General features: G+C 45.4%; 1 protein-coding gene across 1 annotated transcript in view; it reads right to left on the bottom strand.

Annotated features, from left to right (window-relative positions):
• Positions 1 to 24,290, bottom strand: part of Fam117a (family with sequence similarity 117 member A) — a 44,332-nt gene that overhangs the window by 5,364 nt on the left and 14,678 nt on the right. Inside the window, exons 2-6 of the mRNA XM_026387037.2 lie at positions 12,910 to 13,079; positions 3,694 to 3,789; positions 2,210 to 2,320; positions 1,647 to 1,781; positions 197 to 395 (exon numbers count right to left, since the gene is read on the bottom strand). Of these exons, the coding sequence (XP_026242822.2) occupies positions 197 to 395; positions 1,647 to 1,781; positions 2,210 to 2,320; positions 3,694 to 3,789; positions 12,910 to 13,079 (711 nt within the window). The remainder of the gene's footprint in view (positions 1 to 196; positions 396 to 1,646; positions 1,782 to 2,209; positions 2,321 to 3,693; positions 3,790 to 12,909; positions 13,080 to 24,290) is intronic.

Raw genomic sequence — 24,290 nt, 5'->3', positions numbered from 1 at the left:
AAGTATAGGTATAGAATTTATAAATTACAAATCAGAATGTCATGAAAGGGACATTATTGTTGGTATAGTGTACAGAATGAAAGACTAACGTTTGGCTCACAAATTGTGCTGGGCCTAAAACTGCTGGGTGGGAAAAGGGAGAGATACCCTTCTTGCAGTCCAATGTCAGTCCTGCTGCCTTGGCTCCGTGGCTTACCTTTGTCACTGGGGACAGATGCCAGCTCAATGGCACCCCGGTGCTCTTCACGGCTGGCCCTGCCAGAAGGCTGGGGGGATGCCAGGGGCACGGAAGGAGAGCTGGCAAGATTGCCTGGCTCCAGCAGTAGGAGGGAGTGATCACAGCTGCCATTCTGGGGAGGAGCAGGAGCACGGTGTCCATCAGGGACTTCAAGGATCTGACAGAGAAAGAAGGCGAGACTCTCAATGCAGGATCTTCTCAGGCCTACAGCACTGCAATGACCCCAAGGGTACTCCCCGCATCCTTCCTTTCAGCCTCTATTCAGAACACGCACACAATAGAACACCATGGGCTCGAGATCTTGATTTCCCTGACCTCAACTCCATTTCCCCTCAGTCTAAAGAAACCCCATTTCTCCTCCCATGGCACTTTGTTCTTTTCCCTCCTAGCACTGGCAGTCCAGTGTATCATCACATATTCATTTGTGCAGTGGATCAATGTGTCCCCCCACTAGTGTATAAGCCTTATGAGGGTAAGGACCTTCGTGGGCAGGGCTCCGGGAACACAATGGTGAGTGCTATATGCAGGGGGACACATATAGCACTGACATTTAGTGGTCTATGAGTGTGTCATTCACCCTCAGCAGTTCCTCTTCACCCTGCTCCTTCACAAGAGACAGGGCACCAAGATGTGCTGTAAGCCATCGCAGGGTGAGTATGCAAACGATTATCATGTATAAATACCTATTTTCTCCCTCCTTAATAAATATCAACAGTACTTGTACCCACAGCTCACTAAATTGTACACATGTGTTTTGGTGTATATGCAATCCTGCATATATCCAAATTAAAAATAAACCAGGAGGTAAATCATAAACCGAGGAGTGTGCCCATTAGAATTATATTAATACTGTCCAACTGGCATTCCCCAATTGTACTGTGTCAGTATAAAAATGTGCCTGAGACTGCAGAAAAGGTAGCACAGAATTCTGCCTGGGAGTGGGGCAGGGAGAAGGCTGCACAGGGGCAACTGGGCACGAGGATGGATGCGTGTTACCAGGTTAAGCTGGAAGGAGGAAAGTGGCGACAGGGCAGTGGCATGAACTGAGGTACAAATGGGTAAAGTTGCCAAAGATTCAAGGAATAGTGAGCTGGCAATGTGGCTGAAGAATGATGCCCTGCCTGCTGCTTCCTGCTGGGGACCCTCTCCTCTACCAATCCTTGCTCCTTTCCTCTATTCACCATCACAAAGCCTTCCCCAGGTACAGCCACCCCCTCTGCCACCTTGTGCTTAAGTCCACTTGAGACTAATGAGCTCCCTGTGTTGCTCTGGCAGGCAGGTGTTTGTCCATTCTTGTTTACACAGCTAGAGCCTGAGAGGCCTAGACGGGCACGCCCATCTGCACGCCCATCTCCCCTGACACCACCTGTCCACCTGTTGCTGCATACAAGGAGCAGCTGCCACTTACTCTCAGCAGTTCCTCTTCGCCCTGCTCCTTCACAAACACCTCCTCCAGCTCTTGGTTGAGCCCTTCCAGGCTCCTGTGCAGGCAAGGGCTGAGTCGCAGGACAGGAGACCCTGAGGGGAAGCTGGGAGGCGACGCCTGAGGCCGTAGCAAATGAAACAATTAGGTGGAGCTCCACCGAGACCTATCCAGCTATCAGTTCTGACCAGAGGGTAATAGTGTCCACACAGCAGGACCCAATGAATAAAGGACAATTTGGTGACAGTTACAGATTGTTATTGGCCCATTTGGTTTCCTCTGGGAGTTGGGACTTTGAGGTCTAGAGTGTGATTTTAGAGTCATTGTCTCAAATGCTCAGGGATGGGGTAGAGAACAGCAAGAAGCCTTTCCAGTGTCACTCAGATAAATCCAAGTTTGGACTAAAACTTCACCTGTCCCCCATGTGGCCACAAAGCATGCAATGTGGTGGGACTCAGTAGCCATAAGATCCAAAAGAACTCTGCCCACCAGGAGAGTCCACTCTGGAGGGAAACAGAGGGGACTGTGTCTGGGGAGGAAACACATACCCTCAGTGCTCCCCGCACAGCATGGTCCCCTTGGAGCGGGGAGCTCCGCTCTTTTTCCTTCCCACTGCGGCTCAGCTTTGTCCTCTGCAGTTGTTGCTTCAACTTGGTAATCTAGAGGCCAGAAAGAAGAAGAGCAGAAGCGAGTGAAGCCAAACAAAAATGTACTGGGTCCCTCCTCCCAGGTATGTCCTCTGTCACAGGCCCAAAGACACATAAAGGGACATGGAAGTTAATCTTCCATCTCAAAATAGCTCAGCAGTGATTAAAACCTGTGAAGATCAGTTCCTCCAACAAGGTGGATGTTTCATGAACCAGACTCTTGCATTCTTAAAACATTACTATGTATTTTATAAACAGATCAGTCTTTAACCATTTGAAAATATGCAACACTGGAACTTTTTGTCTCTTACAGATTGCAAAAGCATGGCATACTACTCCACTAATATCGGGAAACTGTTTTGAATGTCAATGGCCATACATTTTCAATAACACCAGCAGTCCTGAGACGGGAAGGATGGAAAGATTTCCCCCCATTTAAAACTATACCATGCAAAGATAGGTTCTCTAGAAGTCATACCACATTTCATCTTGACTCCATGCCCTGTCACAATTACAGAGTATCATCAACAAGTTTGGATATTATTCTTGTCACATTTGTAATGCTGGACCTTCTTGCCCCCAGCTGGCAAATGCTCACGGGATACAGAGTTGTAGAAATGTGAGCCTAAAGGGAACTCAGAGAGATCTGCTGTCCACAGAAAACTTGTGAAGAAAAGTGAATTTGTCATTGTGGATCACTCATAACATGACTCCCCACTTTGTGTGAGTAACTTGCATACTCTGATCGTTAAAGACTTTTAAGTACTTTTTAATTTAGCCTTAAACTTAGCCTTAAACTCTCTTAGCTTTAAACTTCCAGGGCATTCACGTCATACTTTCTCATTGTTCTCAGCAATGAGGAGGACAGGAGCAACTTTCTTTGTGAAGGGGTTGAGAGTGAGTCCTGGCAAATTGATCCTCATGACATGTCGAGGAGCTGGATTGAGAGCTCTGAATTCCAGCCTATGACTCTAGACTCAACTTTGGTGTCCTGAGCCCTCCTGAAACAGAGGGAAGGCCAGAACAAAGCATTTAGGAACACATCATGAGTGAATAGTTAAGTGGTAATTGAGGTTGGGAGTTCCTAATTCCCTGGAACTTGTTCCCTATCTTCCTTCAGTTTCTGAACCACTTATGTGGCTCCAACCTCAAATGTAAAGTGAGAACAGCAGCATCTACGGCCCTGTGCCTGGCTGCCAAAAGGCAACAGCAGCCCCTGGCCTGATCTTTCCCTAGCAGGAGGATCTGGGCTGCTGAGAGTAGGCACTGAGGGCCATCTCCTCAAGAAAATGCTGGGTGGAGGCAGGTGACACTGGAGGTAAAGTGTGGCTGCCCTTTGGAGCAGAGGCAGCTGGCCCATTCAGAGAGTCCAAGAGGGCAATTACCTCTTTTCGGTGGTCTGTGCTGCCCCAGGATGCTGAGCGCTTATGTGTGCAGGAGCTGGCCCGATCACCTTCTGGCTCTTGCCAGGACAGGGGTGTCTGTAGGGGAGAAACACAATGAGACTGAGCAGTTTCAAAGGCAGGCCCAGGAAGCAGAGTTTCCTGGGTAGGGGTGGTGGCTTGTGACGCCTTCTGTACCTGCTCATCAACCTCCTGTTGTGTTCTTCCAGGCAGGACCACCACGGGCACTGCCTCCTTCCTGGTGTACATCCTCCAGGAAACCCTCCTGATGCCCCGACAGGGCCAGCCTCTCTACTCTGTTCTGGCTTTCAAATAGGTTTTGTACCTACAGTTATTGCAGGTGCTCTCAATGGTAAGGACAAGTACTGTTCCTCCTTTCCTAACCAGCTCTCAAAGGGCACAAGCTCAGGGAACCTCTGCAATCTTTGTTCTCCATGTGCCTAGCACAGGCCTGGGAACCTGGGGAAAACAGTAAACAGATCCAGGGAGGAGTCAGTACTTGGTAAAATAGGAAAAAGGCCAACACCCTCCTACCCCCACCACTACTGAAGCAGGAGGCTCCTGTATAGAGCAGCACCTCAAGTTTGCTCCTTGATCTATTCCAGCACACAGAATGGGGCCCCACAGTCCTCCTGAATAAATGAGCCATGAGTCCTTTTCAGAAAGGAGGGAGCCAGAATTCTTAGCCCAGCCCTGATTTCAGACCCCTCTTGGCCTTATCATTTCTGGTCTTAGGCCCTCTTGCCCTTCACAAAGAAGGCCTCTTCATCCCCTATCTTCCTTCCCCTGCTGCATGAAGACAGGGGTCCAAGATGGAGGAAGGTTTGGGGGATTTGTAGAGCCACTTCCTGACCCCCCCCCCACTAAGGAAGGAAGCTGAGGGACCCAGATCTCTCCCCACCAGCAACATCCCTACTTCAATTCCAAGGGAGAGGCCTGAGGGGAACACTCCAGCGGCCCAGCTCTTCTCTGACTTGTGTGCATGCACTGTGAAAAACATGACAGTCTGGGAACTGTCTCCTCCAAGAGATCTGCTGGCCTCCCCCAAGAGGTTGCTGCAAACAGAGAGGGGGAGGAGAGGGGAAAACACCACCACTCACCACCCAACAGCTGCTAAGGGGAAGCTCAGCAGGCAGTCTGAGCCGGATTGTGAGAGCAGACTGCCGGGTGTGACAGCTGTGTGGAGGGGGCCACTGGGGACTGAGTCTCCTAACTCTTCCTGCCCCCAGCTACCCACTGACCAGGACCTCTCTTAGGCTGTGCAACACGACCAGGGTGAGACAACCATCCTAACTTCCTTATCCTGATACTAGTGTCACAAGGGAGGACATCCAGAGATCCATTCCCACCATTCCTCCTTTAGGACAAGGGCAGACAGCATATCCTATAGGCCCATGGTGTAGGCTCTCGGGATGACACTGGCTCTGACAGTTTCTGGAAACCAAGCAGCTGGAATTATTCCACATGCCCCCCCCCCCCCGGTACATCAGCTCCTCTGAAATGGCTACAGGAGTGCTGAAAAGGGAGAAGGAAGCCCATGTCTCCCTCAGCCACCTGAACCCAGCAGACACACACGACCTCCCTTCCTAGGGTGCCAAAACCAAGCCTGAAAATGACTAGTTCTGTCAAAGCTGAGTCCCATACAAACCTGTCATCCCTTGAAAGGTGGCAGGGGCCACAGAGGAGGGATGACAACAGCTAAGGAGGTGGTGCCCATCCCTTCCTCCAGGAAGACACTGTGCTCACAGAAGGGCAGTGAGAAGGAGAAAAAATAGCCATGTACAGCCTGTCCCTGGCTACTAACTAAACTCTTCTCAGACTCTTTATCTATCTTCCTTCTTCTGGGATGTGTGAGGGGTGGAAGGAGGACATGTGGGACAGCACAGGATTTAGAAAGGATATGAAAATGTGGCCGCTGGCATCAGCTCCTCCCCACCTCTGCTCAGGAACACCACTGTTGCCTACTCTGTGGAACTTCCTGCTAAGGCCTCGCTTGGTCTCAACACCACTCCATGGCCATAGGTACCACAATCTCACCTTGCATCCCAGGGGTTCTGTGTCTTGCCCAGGCAAACCCATCTCCAGCTCCTTCTTCATACTCACCCCTTGGCCTCTAAGCCTGGTCTGCCCACTAAGAGGTCCACCTGACAGCCATTCCCAGTCTTGTTATCAGGGGGCCTGTCCTCACTTGTCTGCCTCGTACTAGGTGCTCCTCTGCCTCATGTCTCCCTGGGCACATGGGCACGGTGTACATCATTCATGCATTCAATAGTTACTGAATGCATACAACGTGCCAGGTACTGATCTAGGTGCTAGGGACACAACAGTATACAAAACAAGAAATATCTTGGACCCCTGAGTTTATATTCTAATTGAGGGCAGAGTTTAAATAGTGATTTGTGCGAAAAAGAAAAATAAGGCAAACAAAATGGATAGGAACACTGGGCAGAGGGACAGGATTTGAAATGCCAGGGAGGTCCTCAGTGAATAGGTAACATCTAAATAAAAACAGGAAGAAGGTAAGGGAGCAAACCACGTGGGTATGTGAGATAGGAGTGACAGAGGGAAGAGCAAATGGAAAGACCCAGAGGCAGAGCAAGGCCAGTGTTTCAGAATCATTAGGTGGCCAGGGTGGTGGGAACAGAGTGAGGTAGGGGCAGAGTAGCAGGAATAGAGGTCAGTGTGACAGGGTGGAAAATCTTCAGAGTCAAAGGGGGATTTTTATTTTCTATTTTAGGCTTTTCAAGATTTTATAAACATTCTCTAGTGCTTCCTGATCTCTACTGGCAACAGTATTGGTTCTTCTAATTATAAAATGATGTATGTCCACTGTAGGATATCAAAAACTTTTGAGGCAAACCTAAGTGTATCTGGGGGGCTAGGGTTGTTGCTCAGTGGTAGAGCACTGACGAAAGACAAAGCCTATCACATGTGAAGCACTGGATTTTATCTTTAGCATCACATAAAAATAAATAAAATAAAGGAATTATGTCCATCTACAACTAAAAATATTTTTTTTTTAAAAAGTAAGTGTCTCTGCTGTATTTTGGTGTCACCTCAGTGGGGTATGTAAGATCATAAAATGGTTTTATTTTTTCTAATATTTCCTCCAACCATATTCTGTTGAATTGCCCAGAATAACTGATGGAGGGAGAAAAAGAAAAAAAAAATCCCAAAGATTTAGAAACCTACAAATGTTACCTTATATGGCAAAGTTTTTGCAAATGTGATTAAGTTAAGGATCTTGAGATGGGAGGATTATTCTGGAATCATCTGGGTGGGCCCTAAATGCTATTATAAGTATCCTTGTAAGAGGAGCAGAGGAAGACTCTACACACACAGAGGAGGACAAAGCGATAACCACAGAGGAGAGATTGGCTACAAACCAAGGGATGCCAACAGCCACTGGAAGCTGGATGAGGCAAAGAACAGACTTTCCAAAAGCCTCCTCAGGGCGTGTGGCCTTGCCAACACCTGACCTTGGCCCACCAACACTGAATTTGGACTCTGGCCTCCAGAATTATGAGAGAATGAGTTTCTGTTGTCTTAAGCCACTAAATTTGAAGGGATTTGCAAAAGCAGTCCCAGAAACCTGGCATGAAGGCACTCCTGCTTGAAGCTGTTGGCATGCTGGCATTGAGTATTATTAGGGCAGTTGTATATTTAAGTGGGGCTTTAAATCCTTCAAAAGAACTGGGTGCATCAAAGTGGGGCTGGGGTTGTGGCTCAATGGTAGAGTGCTTGCCTGGTGCATGTGAGGCACTGGGTTCGATCCTCAACACCAAATTAAAAATAAATAAATAAAATAAATATATTTTTTAAAAACTGAGGACCAGGGGCTGCAAACAGAGCTAGTGTACACAAGGCCTTGAGTTCCATCCCCAGCACTGCAAAAAAAATAAAGAGTGGGAATCATGGCCACTTATTTCCAGCACCCCTGAAAGGACAGGACTCTCCTCTTGTGGATCTCGCCACAGAAGTCTTGATCAAGATCTCCTTAGGGCATAGAAGAAAAGTCACTGTGAAAGGCAGCCACCCTTCAAAGAGGTAGCCATGCTACATGGCAGCACTCTGAGTACTCATTCCAGATGACCCTTTGGAAACAAGCATAGCTTGAGCACAGAGACCAAAAAGTCATTTGTCCAGGGGACTCGTGCACCAGAACAGACTTATTTCACAGCCTGGCCTGGGGCACAGCTGAAAGAGAAACAGGGCTGGTCACTAACCATGAGTGGCAGCGACAAGCTCTGCAGCTGGTACTTAGATTGCACAAAACTGGATATGGTCAGACCAAAGCCTTGCCTAGAATTCTGAGGTGCCAGCATAACATGTGGGAGGATAACTGGGCCTGGGGATAGAGCTCTTCCCAAAGAGCTGCCTAATATAGCAAGAAGGAGGGGCAGGATAGAGCAGGAAACCCTCCACACAGCAATGCCTTTCTTGGCCTCCAACCTCACTAAGTTTCTACCAGGACTCCATGTCCAAATGCAGGGAGAATCCTGGCCTCACGATCTCCAAAGAGCCTGGTACCTGAGTAGGTTTATGTAGAGCTGGGCTGGGCCCTGGGAACAAAGCCCACTGTACCTATTGGAAGTGCAGAAAAAACAATGGCTGGCCTGGAAGAGATGCTCAGGAACTAACTATGCAGTGAGCTGATACTTAGCAGGGACTCAGTCCCTTTGGGCTCTGGCCAATCAAAAAGGCAGGAAAAGGTTCTGAGGGTGGCCCACTGGCCAGCACTGAGAACCCTGGCTGTACGTGGCCAAGGCCACCATCTCTGGCCCTACCATGATTAGGCAGCCCTCAGATTTTTCCATCATGGCCCCATGTTCAAATATTTGCTGCTGTTGTCAAACCATATACTGAACAACTGGTCCTGGTCACCAATTTGGAAAACAGGCGCTGTGCCCAGGCCCCCACACCCACAAAGAAAAACATTTTTTAAAGGCCTGTGATGGTCACACTGAATTATGTGTCATCACTGAACACTGAAGCACTGGCCTGGGAAAATGGGAGGATGGCATGCAGGTAGGGAAAACGCACAACAGGGAGTCCCCCTGCAAACCGCATGCTCACCTGCACCCTCAAGACATTCTATGAGGTTTTTCAAGGACTTAGGCTATGTTTTTTCCCAAAAGGAAGTCAGGGGTGGCGAAAAAAGGAACATCAAAGCTTCCCCATCTCACCTGGAGAATGCAGAGAAGTAGGGCTGCAGAGGAGTGGAATGGGGTAGGAGCAGGCAAGGTCCCATCTGTGGGCAGGATGAGACCAGTAGGGGAACTTGTCTCAAACAGTCATCCCAGCTGTGGTGAGACCACTTCCTCCCTCCAGAAGAGTGCAAGAAGACTCAAATGTTTTGCACAGCAAGAAGGAAGAGGGGTGACCACAACCACTGGCATGTTCTGCCATTACTGGCCCTGGTCTAGACACAGTCACTAGAAGGGGCAATGCAAAGCACTTGGTGGCCACCTCTGTGTTACCAACTGACCTGGGGGAATATGGGCCAGAGAGGAAAATGTATTCAAACAAACCTGGGGAATTCTGAAAAAGTGCTTCCAGATACAAAGAAACTTCCTACAGACAAGGGTGACACCATATAGGAGGCTTCCTAGCCTTTTCTGGCCAGTCACTGTGCATCCAGCTCCTGCTGGGCCCATCTTCCTTGTACTCACTAGGCTGATCTCTGGGACACCTGGTCATTCCCTCTCCCATTATTCCTCCTGGCTCAAAACATGTTGCCTCTCCAAAGCACTTCCTCCCCAGTGATCACATTCACACCTCTTCCTCCTTCCTAAAAAAATCAATTTCCCAAACAAGATCCATCCATACTTCTCCCAGTCCTGTTGCCAAGTACTCGGGTAACCAGCTCTGCATGTCAGACTGTGAATTGCCTGAGGACAATCCTTTGTATCTGCCTAAGAGCTTAAAACAGCCAGGAAGTGAACACTGGCGTTGTTGGCAACACTGGAATAGACTCAAGAACTAGGAGCTTTTAACTCCATCTTCTGCCCTCCAAAGAGGCCTTGAGTACAGAGCAAGCCAGCTATCTAATGGCAGGAGTTCTGTTCTTGCTGCCTTGGTCTGAAAACTTGGTTGGAAAGTGCAGGGACCTTGTTCCCTTTAGGGGATTCAGAAGAAGAGGAGCTGCTTAGCCTTAAATATAACTATGGCTCCTCCCCCTAGGAATGCTGGGGCTGATGTGGTCTCTAAACATACAATCTGGCACTGCCTCTGTGTTGGGGAAGTTAGGCAAGTAAGAGAGCAGCAGTAAGTACTGCCAGTTATGCTAGATAAAGCGGATAATAAACTTCTACACTGCTAGTGCTAAGAGAAAAGGGCAGGAAGTGGGAGTAGGGTTGGGCATAGCACTTCCTAGCTCAAAGCAATTGGGGGAAGTCTGGTATCCATCCATTTTTAACAGTTTAAAAAAGCTTTCTATGGGTTGGGGGATACTGAAGTTCAGTGGTAGGATGCTTGCCCAGCATGCCCGAGGCCCTGGGTTCCATCTCCAGCACTGCAAAATAAATAAATAATAAAGCTATCAAGGACTTCAGTAGTCTCGGTCTCTGTGTACCTACCAATAAAACCTCTCTTCATCTCCAACCGTTCTGGGTGATCTCCCTGTGCTCAGTAGGAAAGGAACATGCTATTGAAGGAGCTGTCAGGAGAACCATAGGCTTTCACAGTGCAATACCAGCATTGCAGAAGGTAGCTCATGCCAGGCCAGGGGCCTCAAGCAGGAATTTGAAGGGAGCCCAAAACCTAGAAGCAGAAAATTCCCAGAAGACCAGGAATGAAAATGGGCAGAGCACATATTTTGGTTTGGATGCGTATGCTGATCAGAATTCTCCCATCTCTTGCCTGCAGCCACAATATTGACAGGTTGCTAAGAGTTCCTCGAGGGCTGGAGCCCATCCCAGGAAAAGAGGAAAGCTGTATGGCTGGGCCTTGCCAGACCCATGGAGGCGCATCGCTGACCTCTGTCTTGCTGTGGCAAGAAGCCCAGACTTGTTATATAAAAGATCTGGCCTACAGCTGGAGCCTGAGCAAAAACACGCAGCCTGGAACCCACGCCTCTCCACCCAGCCAGGGAACATCTGAGGCCAACCCTTCTTGCACTGACAAAGAGAAAGTTATCTAAGGGGTAGGATGGTGACTTCCTAGAAGGCTGGCAGCAGGAAATGACAGAGGCAGAGATGGGTGGGCTACACAGAAACCTGCCATCTGGCAAAGCGGGAGCCATGGTGAGTCCATGTACTCATGTCCTGTTCCTCCAGGAAGCCTTCCCTGACTACATTATTTGGCCTGAGATTTCTCTAAAAAGAGAAAGGGACATGTGTTCCCAGGCCCATTAGGGAGGAGCATAACCTAGTTGGCTTGCCCTTGTCAAAGGTTAAAGGACACTGGGCTCCCAGGAAGTAGACCACTTTCTGTGCTACCTAGAGTGTATTCTCTTCATCTTCTACCTGAAGCTCCAAGGAGGGCCATCAATTTTAACTTCTTTTGTTTAAATTCTTGTTGGTTCAAGGGAGTATCCCCAGAAGAATTCTCCTCTAAACTTTGCTAGACATTTGGCCCCATCTCCGCCCTTTGGCTGGCTGCTCACTGGCCTTCATGGAACTGGAATCCAGGCTCAGAGAGGCCAAATCTTGTCTTCATTTCCTTATTCTCCATTCCAACATGCCAAGAACAGGACTGGGTATTCAAACATTCACTAGTGACATTTGAAAATGAATCTCATAAAAAATAAGTAAAAGAACCGACATGATGTGCTCAGGAGAGGATGTAGAGTGAGCTGCAAGGGTAGGTACGCTGGCATGTCACCTGGCCGTCAGGATGCCTACAAATAGGCAGAGCAGGCAACTTCACCTAACATGCAAAGAAAGAGCTGACTTGTCCAACAGCATCCGGAAGAGAGGGCTGACCTTGAGCCGAGTGTCCTTTCCTCCCTGCTTACACCTGTCTGGGAACATCCATTTGTTTTAAAGGTGAATTGCTTTAAACTGCATCAGAAGAGAGACTTGCTTCCTACCAACTCAACTGCTAAGAATGTTGAAGTCCTGAATCAGATTACGAAATATCTTTGTATGAGATGATTTCTTGCTTAGGCTAATACTATTTTACTCAAAAATTGACAAATGGACTGGATGGTCTATGAGACTTCTTCCAAGCTTAGGGCTTTATTTATTTATTTATTTTTAATACTCTAGATGAACACAATATCTTCATTTTATTTATTTATTTTTATGTGGTGCTGAGGATCGAACACAGGGCCTTGAATGTACTAGGTGAGTGCTCTACCGCTGAGCCACAACCCTAGCCCGGCTTTTTTTTTTTAGCACCAGAGATTGAACCAGAGGCACTTAATCACTAAGCCACATCCCCAGCCCTTTTTAATTTTTATTTTGAGATAGGGTCTCACCAAGTTGCCAAGGTAGCCTCAAACTTGTGGTCCTTCTACCTCAACTTCCCAGGTAGTTAAGCTTAAGTTGTTGTTGTTGTTATTATTATTTTAGTTGTAGATGGACACAATACATTTTATTTATTTATTTTTATATGGTGTTGAGGATCAAACCCAGTACCTCACATGTGCTAGGCAAGTGCTCTACTGCTGAGCCACAATCCCAGCCCAAGCTTAGGATTCTTAATGAGAAGAATAAACATACTGAAGGAGAGGAACCTGGGCTCCACAGGACTCAAAATCCCAGTCTGGGCTACAGGCAAGGAATAACTCCATTATCTGAGAACTTTCCACTCCTAATTCTCCAGTGGGATTGATTCTGGCTCAGCATATTTTTTGGCCACTTCCTCTGGCTATCTGGGGAATGCAAACTCAATTGAATGTTGGCCTTAGTTTAATTTTAGCAAGGTAAATCTCATTTTTTTAAAACCTAGTCTAAATTCCAAAGTCAACTGTTGATTACCTACATAAGTACTGAAAGTCAAACCGAAAACCCAGATTGACGTCTCCCTTCCACCAGTCAGATGGAATGCAAACTCATTTTCATGTAAGTTTACAAAAAAAAAAAAAAAAAAAAACACACAAGCTGGTAAACAGCAGAAGATGAAAAGCTATTTACATGTATAACCAAAACCAAGGACAAATCATCTCAATGACTGAGAAGGGTATGAAACCAGAGGCCTCCACAGCCAGCCCTCCCACCCCATCCTGATCCCATTAGGAGCGAGTTGCATTACCTGGGTGGCCTTGTCATTGGTACAGCAGGTGAAGGCCCCATCAGCATCTCGTGGCCACTGGCCCAGAAGGTAGGAGCTGAGGATGGTGTCCAGGGAGAAGGTACGTCGGACCTGGGGTGGCTGAGGCCTACACACTGACTTTTCTGGGGCCACCGAACATGGGACACTGGCTGGAAGAGAGCACAGCCCACACACCTTGTCATCAGCATTAAGGAAGGAGACATGGCAACCGGCCTTCTCTCCTCTAGGAAGCCTTGCCTGGTTGCTATGCCTTCACTTCCCACCTAGAGGAATGTGAAGCAGCCTACAAAAGCACAGTCTGTCAAGGGGTTTCCTGACTTAACCGCCTAGGCTTTATCATTGGAAGCAATTTAGACATTTTGTTATGGACTTCAGAGTTACTTTATACCTGTCCTCTGTCTTTTTCCTGTTCCTAATGCACATGAACCATGAACAGTTTCCTGAAACTAGCAGTGTTTTCCATCATTAGAGGGAATTCTAAGTGTACAAAAACCAAGTTTTTTCCCATCTTTGGTGTCTGTTTCCCCTTCCTCCTCCAGCACACATTGCAGGGCTCCTGCACACTGCTCAAAGTCAGCTCAATTAACTGAAGGATTCTTCATACTCCCTTTAGAACAGTAAGCTCCAGGGAATCTAGTGACTGCGAATAGGAAAATGACATAACTACTTTCAACTCTCTAGGACTGAGGAGTCCAGTTTAAGAAAATATCCAAGTCATTTGGTTCTCTCCTCTGTCTCAATAGGATAAAATGAGCAATTATAAATTCATTCATTTTAATCTACCTTGGTTAAAGATTTCTGGGAGAGGGCAAAAGTTGAAACTGTTGATAAAATGCAAGGGTTCTGGAATCATCTGGAAGTTTCAATGGTCTGAACTGACCCTGTTTTCCATGGCCACATTAAAAACACTCCACTATCTTAAGATCTATAAAGACTCTCTCCTTTAAACAGAATAAAATGCTTTTACATCTGTAGTAATCCCTTGATAATTTATGTGTATATTAAGCACAGCAAAAAGAACTAGGAACTGTAGGTATAAATAGACTTGAAGAGTTTTATATTAAAAAGACACTAAAAAGTTGGCAATTCCTCAAAATGCTAAACATAGAATTCCCTTATGATCCAGCGATTCTGCCTGTAGGTACATACACCCCCCTCCCCCCAAAATAAAAGCAGGGCTTGAAAAGGTGTCTGTGTACCCATGATCACAGCATCACAAATCACAAGAGCCAAACAACAGATGCAGCCTATGCTACAACACAGATGATGGCAGGTGAAATGAGCCAGACATACAGGCAGAAATCATGAGTCCATTTATTCATGGTGCCTAGAAACCAATTCACAGGGACAGAAAGGAGAATAGAGGTTACCAGGGGTTTAGGAGGAGGGAGAATGGAAGTTTTTTAATGGATATGAAGTTTCTGTTTGGGATGATAAAAAAAAAAAGTTCTGCAATTGGCAGCGGTGGCCAGGCCCACAGTCCTAGCTGCCCCAGAGGTGGAGATGGGAGAATCACTAGAGCCCAGGATTTCAAGACCAGCCTGGGCAACAAAAGGAGACCCCACATCAACAAACAAAACTAAACCCCCAAAAGTTCTTGAAATGCACAGTAGTTATGGTTACACAACCGTGTCAATGTATGGCAAATTTTATATTATTTATATTTTACCACAACAAAAGACATGCCATCACCTTCTCCAAATTCATTTAAGTAGGTATTTATGAAAATCTTGACATATTTGTAATCAATATAAAAGGTACTACATTTTGTTCTATCCCATTCCACTCTTTTTACAACTCCATTTCCAAGTATCAATAATCTACATATTTGTCATTTTTAAAGACTGTATGTGATTGATATATCACCAGGTTGACGTATGGTAATTTGCTCAGCCATTCCCACATTAGTGAACATTTGTGGAATTCCCCTCCAATTTGAATATATTATCAATGTGATTGTAAAGCCAACTTTCACTCTCATTTTTTATCTATTCCCTGGCATATTTCTAGATCATCTCCCTCAGCCGTCATACAATATTGGCTCAGTTAAAAGAATTTATAGGGCTGGGGATGTGGCTCAAGTGGTAGCGTGCTTGCCTGGCATGTGCGGGGCGCTGGGTTCGATCATCAGCACCACATAAAAAAATAAAATAAAATAAAGATGTTGTTTGTGTCCACCAAAAACTAAAAAATAAATATTAAAAAAAATTCTCTCTCTCTCTTAAAAAAAAAAAGAATTTATAAATGACTTCTAAATACAAAGGCAGTAAGTATGAATTGTGAAAGTGTCAGGAAACATATAAACAAAAAGAACAAATCTCAACACCCAGAGATAACCACTGTCACTACTGTGAGATATTTATCCTTGTACTCCTTACCTTCTGTGTGTGTGCATGCATGTGTGTATGCTTTAGAATTAAAAAATGGTATCATACTGTATATACTATTTCACTGCTTTCACTTTATATCATCAACTTTAAGTGAATACATACTGACTACAACATATCATTTTAAATGATGTTAACATTTCCATGTTAAAACCCTTCACAAACTGTTTCAAAGATGGAAGTCAAAAGCTTCATGTTCTGGTCTCACTACCTCTTTACAACTCACTCCTTTCTAGGTCTTGGACCAAGTACATTACACACCACTTCCCACCACCGTCAGGGCCCTCCCTCCTGAGGTTTTGCCCAACGTTTAAATATGAGCCACCTGCCAGGGCCTGCCTAACTGCCTCCACCTCCAGTGCGCCTTCCGGATCATGGGAATCCCCTGCAAGGAGAGTCTCAGGACATTCTGAGTTTCCTCAGTATACTTTGTACTCTTTCAGTACTTATCATTCTTTCTCTTGGGTTGCAGGTATCTGTGACTCCTAGATAATAAACAACCTGTGGCCAGAGGACTGGCTTTGATTCATGTTTATATCCCCCACAGTGTCTACAGCATAGGGCCAGCAATTAGTAGGTACTCAAGAATTTGAATAAAATTGAATAATTGAGCCGGGCACAGCAGCACATGCCTGTAATCCCAGTGGCTTGGGAGACTGAGGCATAAGGATCGAGAGTTCAAAGCCAGTCTCAGCAATTGCAAGGTGCTAAGCAACTCAGTGAGACCCTGTCTCTAAATAAAATACAAAATAGGGCTGGGGATGTAGCTCAGTGGTTAAGTACTCCTGGGTTCAATCCTTGGTACCCCCCTCTCCAAAAACTTGAACAATTGATACTAGTAGGGATACTAATTAATACCATAGATCCTGAGTTTGCCTGTCATACACATCCAAACCCAGGCCAAACCCAAACCCCATGAGCTACTTGACTTTCTCTCAAGTCTGGAAGACCCAACCTCTTTCTTGCCTTCCCTGAAATCTCATAGCCCAGTAAGTTAGTGACAGGTCTGCTGGTTCAAGCCCCAATTTTACCTCCTATACAGCATTTCAACTATTCATTTTCCTGGGCTGGCAATCCGAATATTTCTGGAAGCTTCTGGCCCACATCAGCAGCTGGCTCACAACTGAAACGCTGTCCTGTGGGCCTCCAAAAGCATCTACAAGAGCCCAGTGATGAGGGAGGGCCTTTGGAAAGCAGATATGCAAAATTACATGACAGATAACCAAAGAGGCAGGTGGGAGGTAGGCGAGTGAGTAAATAAGATGAAGGATAGAATGTTCTGATTCCAGAAGCCAAAAGGAAGGAGACTATGACTCCAGAGCTGAAAGACAGAAATGGGGGAAAGTTCTTGAAGCTACCTGTCCCATCCTCTCAAATGAGTCCCTGCAAGAATCTCCTTTAGGTGTTTTTTTTTCCCCCATAATTAAAAATATAAAGTACTATCTCATGTTCATATGGTACTCTCAAGCTTTGCCCCATCCACAAAAAGTCCTTTGTGTGATATAATCTTTTATTCTCCTGTCAGTTCTAGAAGCGGCTGAGGAGAGGCTGATAAGGAAGACAGGCACAGAGCAGCTCAGATGGGACTCTACCACCCAAAGAGTCGCAGAAACCGAGATCTAAATCCAAGCCTCCTTCCTATAAAGTCAGTGTTCTCTCATCTGTTCCCAAATCTCACATCCTCTAGCATTGGGAACCTGCTGGGACACCCGCCTGGATACCTGGATGCTGGATTGCATTTTTTTTTTTTTAGCTTCTGTTCAGGAATGGAAAACAAAGAGGAGATGGCAGGCCTGACCTGGGGTTTTCTGGTGACCTGTTTTTATTTTTTATTTTGTGTATTTGATTGTTTCTTGAGGAAGTCTTTAAAACCTAGTATAAAGGATTCTATCTCCTTGGGACAATTTTAACGACACTCATTTTGCATGAATTCTCATCACCCTCATGTTCCACCCTATTCCATGAATTTTTGTTGGGGTCTAACCTCAAGAACAATAATCATAGTGGTACTTTGCCCCAGTACTGGCTGGGCTAGGATAGGGTGCACCCAGAATCCTGGAATTTGGTGTGAGAATCCAACCACCCATTTTGCTCAATTCCTCATTTTTTCCAACCAAAGTTATCTGCAATGATTCTGCAGACTTCAGGGGTCCTGACTTGCTCCTCCATATAAAAAACTTACACAAATAGTAAAAAGAAAGAAAGAAAAAAAAACGAAAGAAAAGAAAAGAAAAAGGAAGGAAGGAAGATAGGAGAGAAAGAAATGAGAGAACAAGTACTGCCTCACTCTCCACAGCAGACCTGCAAAGCTCTCACTGTATCTGGCCCAATTGGAAGTCTTGCCTCAGTTTCTCTTCCTTAAATGAGGAGTCAGCTAGACCTCAGCCACACCTAAGCACAGTACCCTGGCTCCACTCCTAGCTGGCCACAAGACAGAATTTCTACTGTCTCAGAACCCTCAGCACGGCTCCATTGTCCCTCCCAAATCCCCAAATTCTTGGCATGTCCAGCCCCTTAGAGGAGGGTAAAATGCCATGTTTCTTATGTGCCTAGGAAACAGAGGGGGCACTTTTAAAAAGATTAGATTTTGATAGGGAAAAATAATCTACTCCTTCTTTTATAAACCTCCACATGGTTTGATAAGCACCAGCTTCTTTGGACAACAAAACTAATTAAGAACTAAACCAAGATGTCAATTTCCCCCAAATGGAATATAAATCAAAGCCCAAATCAGGCACTGGTGTGTTCCCATGCCTTCCTTAAAGGGACTGCAGGCTGACAAGGGCAATGTGGTCCCTTGATATCTGGCAAGGGCTGAGATGCGAGCAACACAGGTCTGACTGCAGCTCTGTCCTCACAAGGATACAAGTGCAGTCAATATGACCTACTTCACCAGGCCTGCTCTCCCTCCGAAAACAGGGTCCCCAGCTGGCCTGCGTTACCCCTTAGGGATGCTGGGAAGAAAAGCAGAGATGAAAATATCATGAGTGAGTCAAGAAAAAGGAGACTACCCAGAAAAGACGTGACCAAGTTGTAGCCACCATGTCCATAGGCCTGTGCTCTCCTGCTCCCTGGAAAGATGTGTGCATGTCTTTTGTGTCAAAGCTCTTTCCTTTAGTAGTGACAATCTAACAAAGTCATGGATGCCACCTGAGATAAATGGTGACAGGGTGGGAAATAACACAGCTCGCAGATTTGGGCATCAGCAGCTGCAGGTCAGCACTTAAGTTCTGCTGCACAATGAGACTGACCTCAGTTGCAAACAGCCCCCTAGGAATCTCATGAGTGTAAATGCAATAGGGGTTCTTGGGCTAATCATTCATGGGCATACCGGAAAGATCTGGGCAGTGGGTCCTGCCCTGCGCTTACGTGATTGTGACCAAAGGATAGGAAGCATTGAAAAGTCACAACGGCTGCTTGTGGTTGGAAGATGAATTAGTTTCATTTCTGAAATGCACCCTCTCAGATTTGGGAAATGGCCATAATTGGCTCTGGTATCAGAGAAGTCTGTATCATGACAGGTCATGACAAAGCAGCAGGCGCTGGGGCATTGGCTGAGTGGCTGCGGGAGGGTGGAGTGTCCTGTTTACAGCACTGTGGGGTATTATCGGCCCATCGCATGCAGCAGCCTCCCCAGCCCAACCACCTGGTGAAGCACCCTGGCACCAGGCCAGGCCATTTCGCCATGTAGCTGAGCAGTGGCGGATGTGTTGGTTCTTGGGCAACAGCAAATGGAAAAAACAAAACAAAACAGCACATGCTGGAGATAAGAAGCCTTAGGTGCTATCTTCCAGAACCACTTGGCCCTGTCTCCCAACTGCTATGGGTGTATGGCTTTAGGGAGAGGGGCTGTCTGTGGTGGGGATTAGAGGTCAGGTGTCTGCCTGTGGGGGACAGGCAACAGGGCAGACAGCACACAAGGCAGACAAGATACTGAACCAACAGCAGAAGAGGGCCCGGCACACCACAGCACCCAACCCATTCCTTGAAGAAGCACGTTGAGTCCCCACTACATCAGCTCTGTGATAAACACTGGTGATGCTAAAGGAGTAAGACAAGAAGCTGCAGTCAAGGTCAAAGTGGGGAAGTAATGCAACTTATCCCTAAGTGCCAGCTACCACCAGGCACAATCCTTGAGAAGAACCACACCCATTTGTCTCTGCTGCTCCCAATACCCCTTGCTGGAAATCAGTTCCATCCTGACCATACCAGCACATCCCTATCAGAGGAACATGATGGAGAAGGGTAACGGCTCTTAGAAGAAAGGCAGGAATGGGTTCAGGAGAAGGAGGAAGGGAGCAGATGATGCAGGGAGTGAGGTGCTTCTGGCTGCTCTGCTTAGCTTGGGCAAAGAGACTCTTACAAGGCGAAATCAACCCCTGAACGATAGGTTCTAACTGGGCATCTACGGGGACTTTCCTCTGTAGAAGGGGCAATGTGGAAGAGAGAAGCCTGGGGCATAAAGACAAGGCTACCATCTACTCCTCCATCAGCATGAGGTCTAGTCATCCCAGAATACCCAAGGAGGACTGCAGAAGGAAGAGACAGCCAATGAGATCTTGCGCAGGGCAAAAACTCAACAACTAGCTGGTTCAACAAACAAGCTATGAGTCATTTTCTCGTTCTTCGTGCTTCAGTACTAGCACTAGCCTTCTCACACATAACCCTACCTTTTTTTCTTTTTGCAGTGCTGGGGATCAAACCCAGCCTTGTACATGCTAGGCAAGCGCTCTACCACTGCACTACATCCTCAGCCCTTGCTTCCCCTTTTAAAAAGCAAATAAATAACTCTTATCATAACAGAAGCTACACAAATTACAGGAAATAAGAAAATGCAGATGAGCAAGAAATAAAAAATAAAAAACTATCCAACCACCATCTATAGATCACCATGGTGCACATTTGTCCTGACCTTTCTTTGTGCACATAGGTATGCATATACATTTTCAATAAAAAGAGGTCATTTTATATTTTTCTACCACCGTTTTTTGTTGTTGTTGTTGTTTTCTTTGTCAATAATCTTCACTTAGAGAGGTGAAGCAGGCAGGGCCAGGGTAGTATGGCTAGACATTAAGGGAACAGGTTCTCCCCTGTTCTGTTCCTTGTGCTGTAGCCCTTTTGTTGGGGAGAATTATTATTCTTGAAAGGAACAAAGTCAAATAGGGATTCAGAATTTCCAAACATTTCCCCAGGAACAGATTTGAAGTAACTAGGGGAAGTTCTTCTAAGCAGCCTCATAGGCATTACTTTTCTGTTTCAGTACATGTACTGGGATTCAACAGGGCAAGCCTCTCCCGAGTTCCCTGTGGTCCAGTGCTGCTTAACTGCTTAATTCAGGAACGTGTGGGTTTGGGAGGGAGGTTGTGGTGAAACGGAAATCCCCAATATGACTATAAAAGAGTCAGAAAGCCCTCTATGGAAAGCCCTCGAAGACCCCATTCATCCCAGCTGGGGAAATTAAACCTGGAGCTTTGAACACCTTCTTCAACATCAAGTTACAGCTAACTTCAACCTCATCAGGGAGAAGAAACTAGATTCAAAAGAAAGGCAAAACAGGAGTAACATCATTTCCCTTATTAAGAAGGCTTATTACCCAAAATAAGAGTGATGGTGTTTGTGTATACATGAACTTCTCAACCAGGCCCTCCATCAATCACGGACTCCATATTTAAGTGTACAGATCAAGCGAGAGCCAATGAAAGCATTTCTGGCTGCAAGTCTGACTTCCCAAGCTGGAGGCAGCTGGAGAGATGAGCCAAGAGAAACCCTTCTGGAGATGTTACTGTGGGAAAAAATAAGGAATACGCTAACTCTTTGTATCAGTAAGGAGGCAAAGGTTAGCGAGAAAGAGAGCGAGAGAGAGAGAGCGAGAGAGAGAGAGAGAGAGAGAGAGAGAGAGAGAGAGAGAATATCTAGATAGCAGTCACTGACATTTGTTCAATTCTCAAGAAACTACAGTTAGAAGAAAAGGAAGTGGTGTGAACTTTTCACCTTTTATCTAAATTCTCTAAAGAGGAGCTCTGTAGGATTTCAACATTCTCAAGACAAAACAGAACCGCCAGCAGTTACTGATTGGAGCAGTTCCTTTAGGGTCTACAGGGCCTTTGCAATAACAGCACACAGTGGGCAGCCTAGCCCCCTCCCTCTGAACAAATCCTTACCCCACTGCTAGTTGGGAGTGATAGATTTGGGGGTGGCCTATACACTCAAAGGATAGGTAGACACCCTTCATATCTTTACTTCTTACAGCAATCCGATTCCTATCAAGTAGAAAAGGAATCATAATGCCCAGTCTGCTCTTGTCTTTTAAGATAGTGAGGCACAGGAAGAACCAGAGATTGAGGAGGTTCACCCATGAGAGATCTTGCAAGAAGACGATAGTGATTAAAACTGCATCCTGATTTCTGTTCTGAATATGTGCACCCCACACAGTCATGAAATCTACAGGGCGGGGCTTCCTAGTGTTTCACCCACCCTGTGGGGGTGAACTGATTTCTCCAAGGTCAAAGAGCAAAGTGAGGCTCTTTATTCCCCTCACAGAAGACTTTTCAAAGTACATTTCCCAGTTTTGTATTTCACTGTCAGACTCAGCTGTGTCACGACCTCCTGGCTGCCTTGGTTCAGGAACTGCTCCATGGACCAGAAGTTTGCATTCCCTTCCTTTGCTAGGAGTGAGGATGTTTGTTCCTGGGTCTGGGGAACACTGTTTTATCTACTAGGCATGTTAGGTCAGCCAAGGAAGGAAGAAGACAATTAAAAAGAAATACAAGGGATTCCTTTTCTAGTGAGGAAGGTAGAAAGAGAGTAAAAAAAAAAGGAAATCATACAGATAACTTTCAAATAATCAAAATAATTTTTGCTTTGTGAACAAACCATGACTACTTCTAGCCCTATCCAACCTGCCTTCTCTCTGACTTCCAGCAAACTGCCAGACAGCAATATGTTTAATTAAGTAGTAGTCAACTTAATGTTAGCCTAAAATGCCTATAATTGTTGATAAAATTTTGATGACGGCATTTTGTTGCCTTCCTCAATGATTTCAAAAGTCAAAAGAAAAAAAAATGTTGGTATTCCTTATTTGAATTGCTCACGTCAATACTCATGTTCATTAGTGTTAATTCAGAACTGGCTTTGTGCAGCTCCCAAGGTAATATCTCAATCAGGAAGTCAACCGATGCCAGAATCACTGGGTGAAAGATTGTGGGGAACAGAATATTTATATAATATCAAAGGACCACCCCCTCATCCACATGATAGAGAATAATGTGCTTTTGCCATGGGAGGTTGGTCACCACCTCTCATGAACAAATTGAGCATGGTGAGGCTAGGAATGCAGCTCAGTGGCAGAGCCTGTGCTTAGCAGGTACAAGACCTTGGGTTCAATCTCTAGCACTAAACTAACAAAAACACAAAAACCACTCACACACACACACACACACACAAATTTAGCAAGACTACTTATGGACATTATGTCATTATATACCTCCTAAATATTAGTAAGTGTACAACTCTTAACCCATGAAATGTCCTTGTTAGGAGTTTAACCTAAATCACTAAGGTCTCAGACCTAACTTCCCATTTATAGGAAACACAGGGGATAGAGGAACAAGATAAATGCCATCATGAAGAAACAGAAAAATGGAGTGTGTGAACAGCTGGAATACTACTTTTTAAAATGTCAGTCATAAAAAACAATGGTAGTCAGGGGGTAATTATAGATTTTTTTTTTTTTTTTTTTTTGGTACTGGGGATTGACCTAGGGATGGTTCACCACTAAGCACATCCCAGGTCCTTTATTTTTATTTTGAGACAGGGTTTCAATACATTGTTGAGGGTCTTGCTATTTTGCTTAGGTTAACCTCAAACTTGTGATTCTCCTGCCTCAGCCTCCTGAGTTGCTGGGATTATAGGCATGTGCCATTGTGTCCAGCTAGATTGAAGACTTTTTAAATGAGATAGATCTTAACTGGGTTCTAGATCACAAAGCCACTAAAGAGGAAATGTGAAAACAAACTATGTTATATGATATGAATCATAGTTAATCTCCTTAGGCATAATAATGTTATTATGATTATGTAGAGGAATGCCCTTATTCCTAGAATATGCTACTGAAGAGTAAAATGTCATGATATTTGCAACTTACTCTCAGAAAGTTCACCCAAAAGAGTGTATATCCTGGATGCACATATATGGATATGTCTACTACAAGCACAGGAGAAAAGACAGGTAAAAACTGTGGCAGAAAGTTACCAATAAATCTAGATGAAGGATAAATAGTTTGAAAAATCTCCAGAATAAAGTCCTGAGGGAAAAAAAAAAAACAAAAAACTGGCTTAACAAGATAGAAATACAATTCACTCTGCAGCAAAACCTACAATCTTTAGCATCCCAACCTTGGCAGGTTGTAGCCAAATTCAATGGTCACTGCTCTGGATGTCTAATTGGGGAAAAAAGAAGATGAACAAGAAGAAATAAAACCATGAAGGAAACAATCTGAGGCAAGGAATGAAAACTCACAAGAAGATGCAAGTCCAATCAAGCTAGAATAAAGATACTAAATGAAGGGAGACATCAAACTAAATTAAGGAGGGCCATGTCATCCCGAGGACAAAACTAAGACTTCAGGCAGAATTAAGGGGTTCCTAGGAGTCCAGAAACATGGATGGAGTTGGATACAACCTCAGATAGAGCCAGTCAAGTGACCCATATGCATCCATTTATCTTTACTGCCCTTCAAAAGGAAACCTGCAAGACTGAGAAAGATCCCAAGAGAGAGGGGTAAAAATGGCTAGAGAGATGGTAGCTAGACCCCAGGAGGAAGGTAAAATGAATTAAAATTTATCAGTAGCCTTCTGTGTTTGTGAAAAATGAACCATAAAAAGGTTTTAGCTGGAACAGGTGAGATTCTGGCTAAACAAAGGAGGAACTTGCTCATCAAAACTGAATGAGGGATTGGGGCTGGGGATGTGGCTC

Source organism: Urocitellus parryii, chromosome 7, assembly GCF_045843805.1.
Source record: "Urocitellus parryii isolate mUroPar1 chromosome 7, mUroPar1.hap1, whole genome shotgun sequence".
Classification (NCBI taxonomy): Eukaryota; Metazoa; Chordata; class Mammalia; order Rodentia; family Sciuridae; genus Urocitellus; species Urocitellus parryii.
Note: the sequence above shows the minus strand (reverse complement) of the source record. Positions and strands in the feature narration are given on the sequence as shown.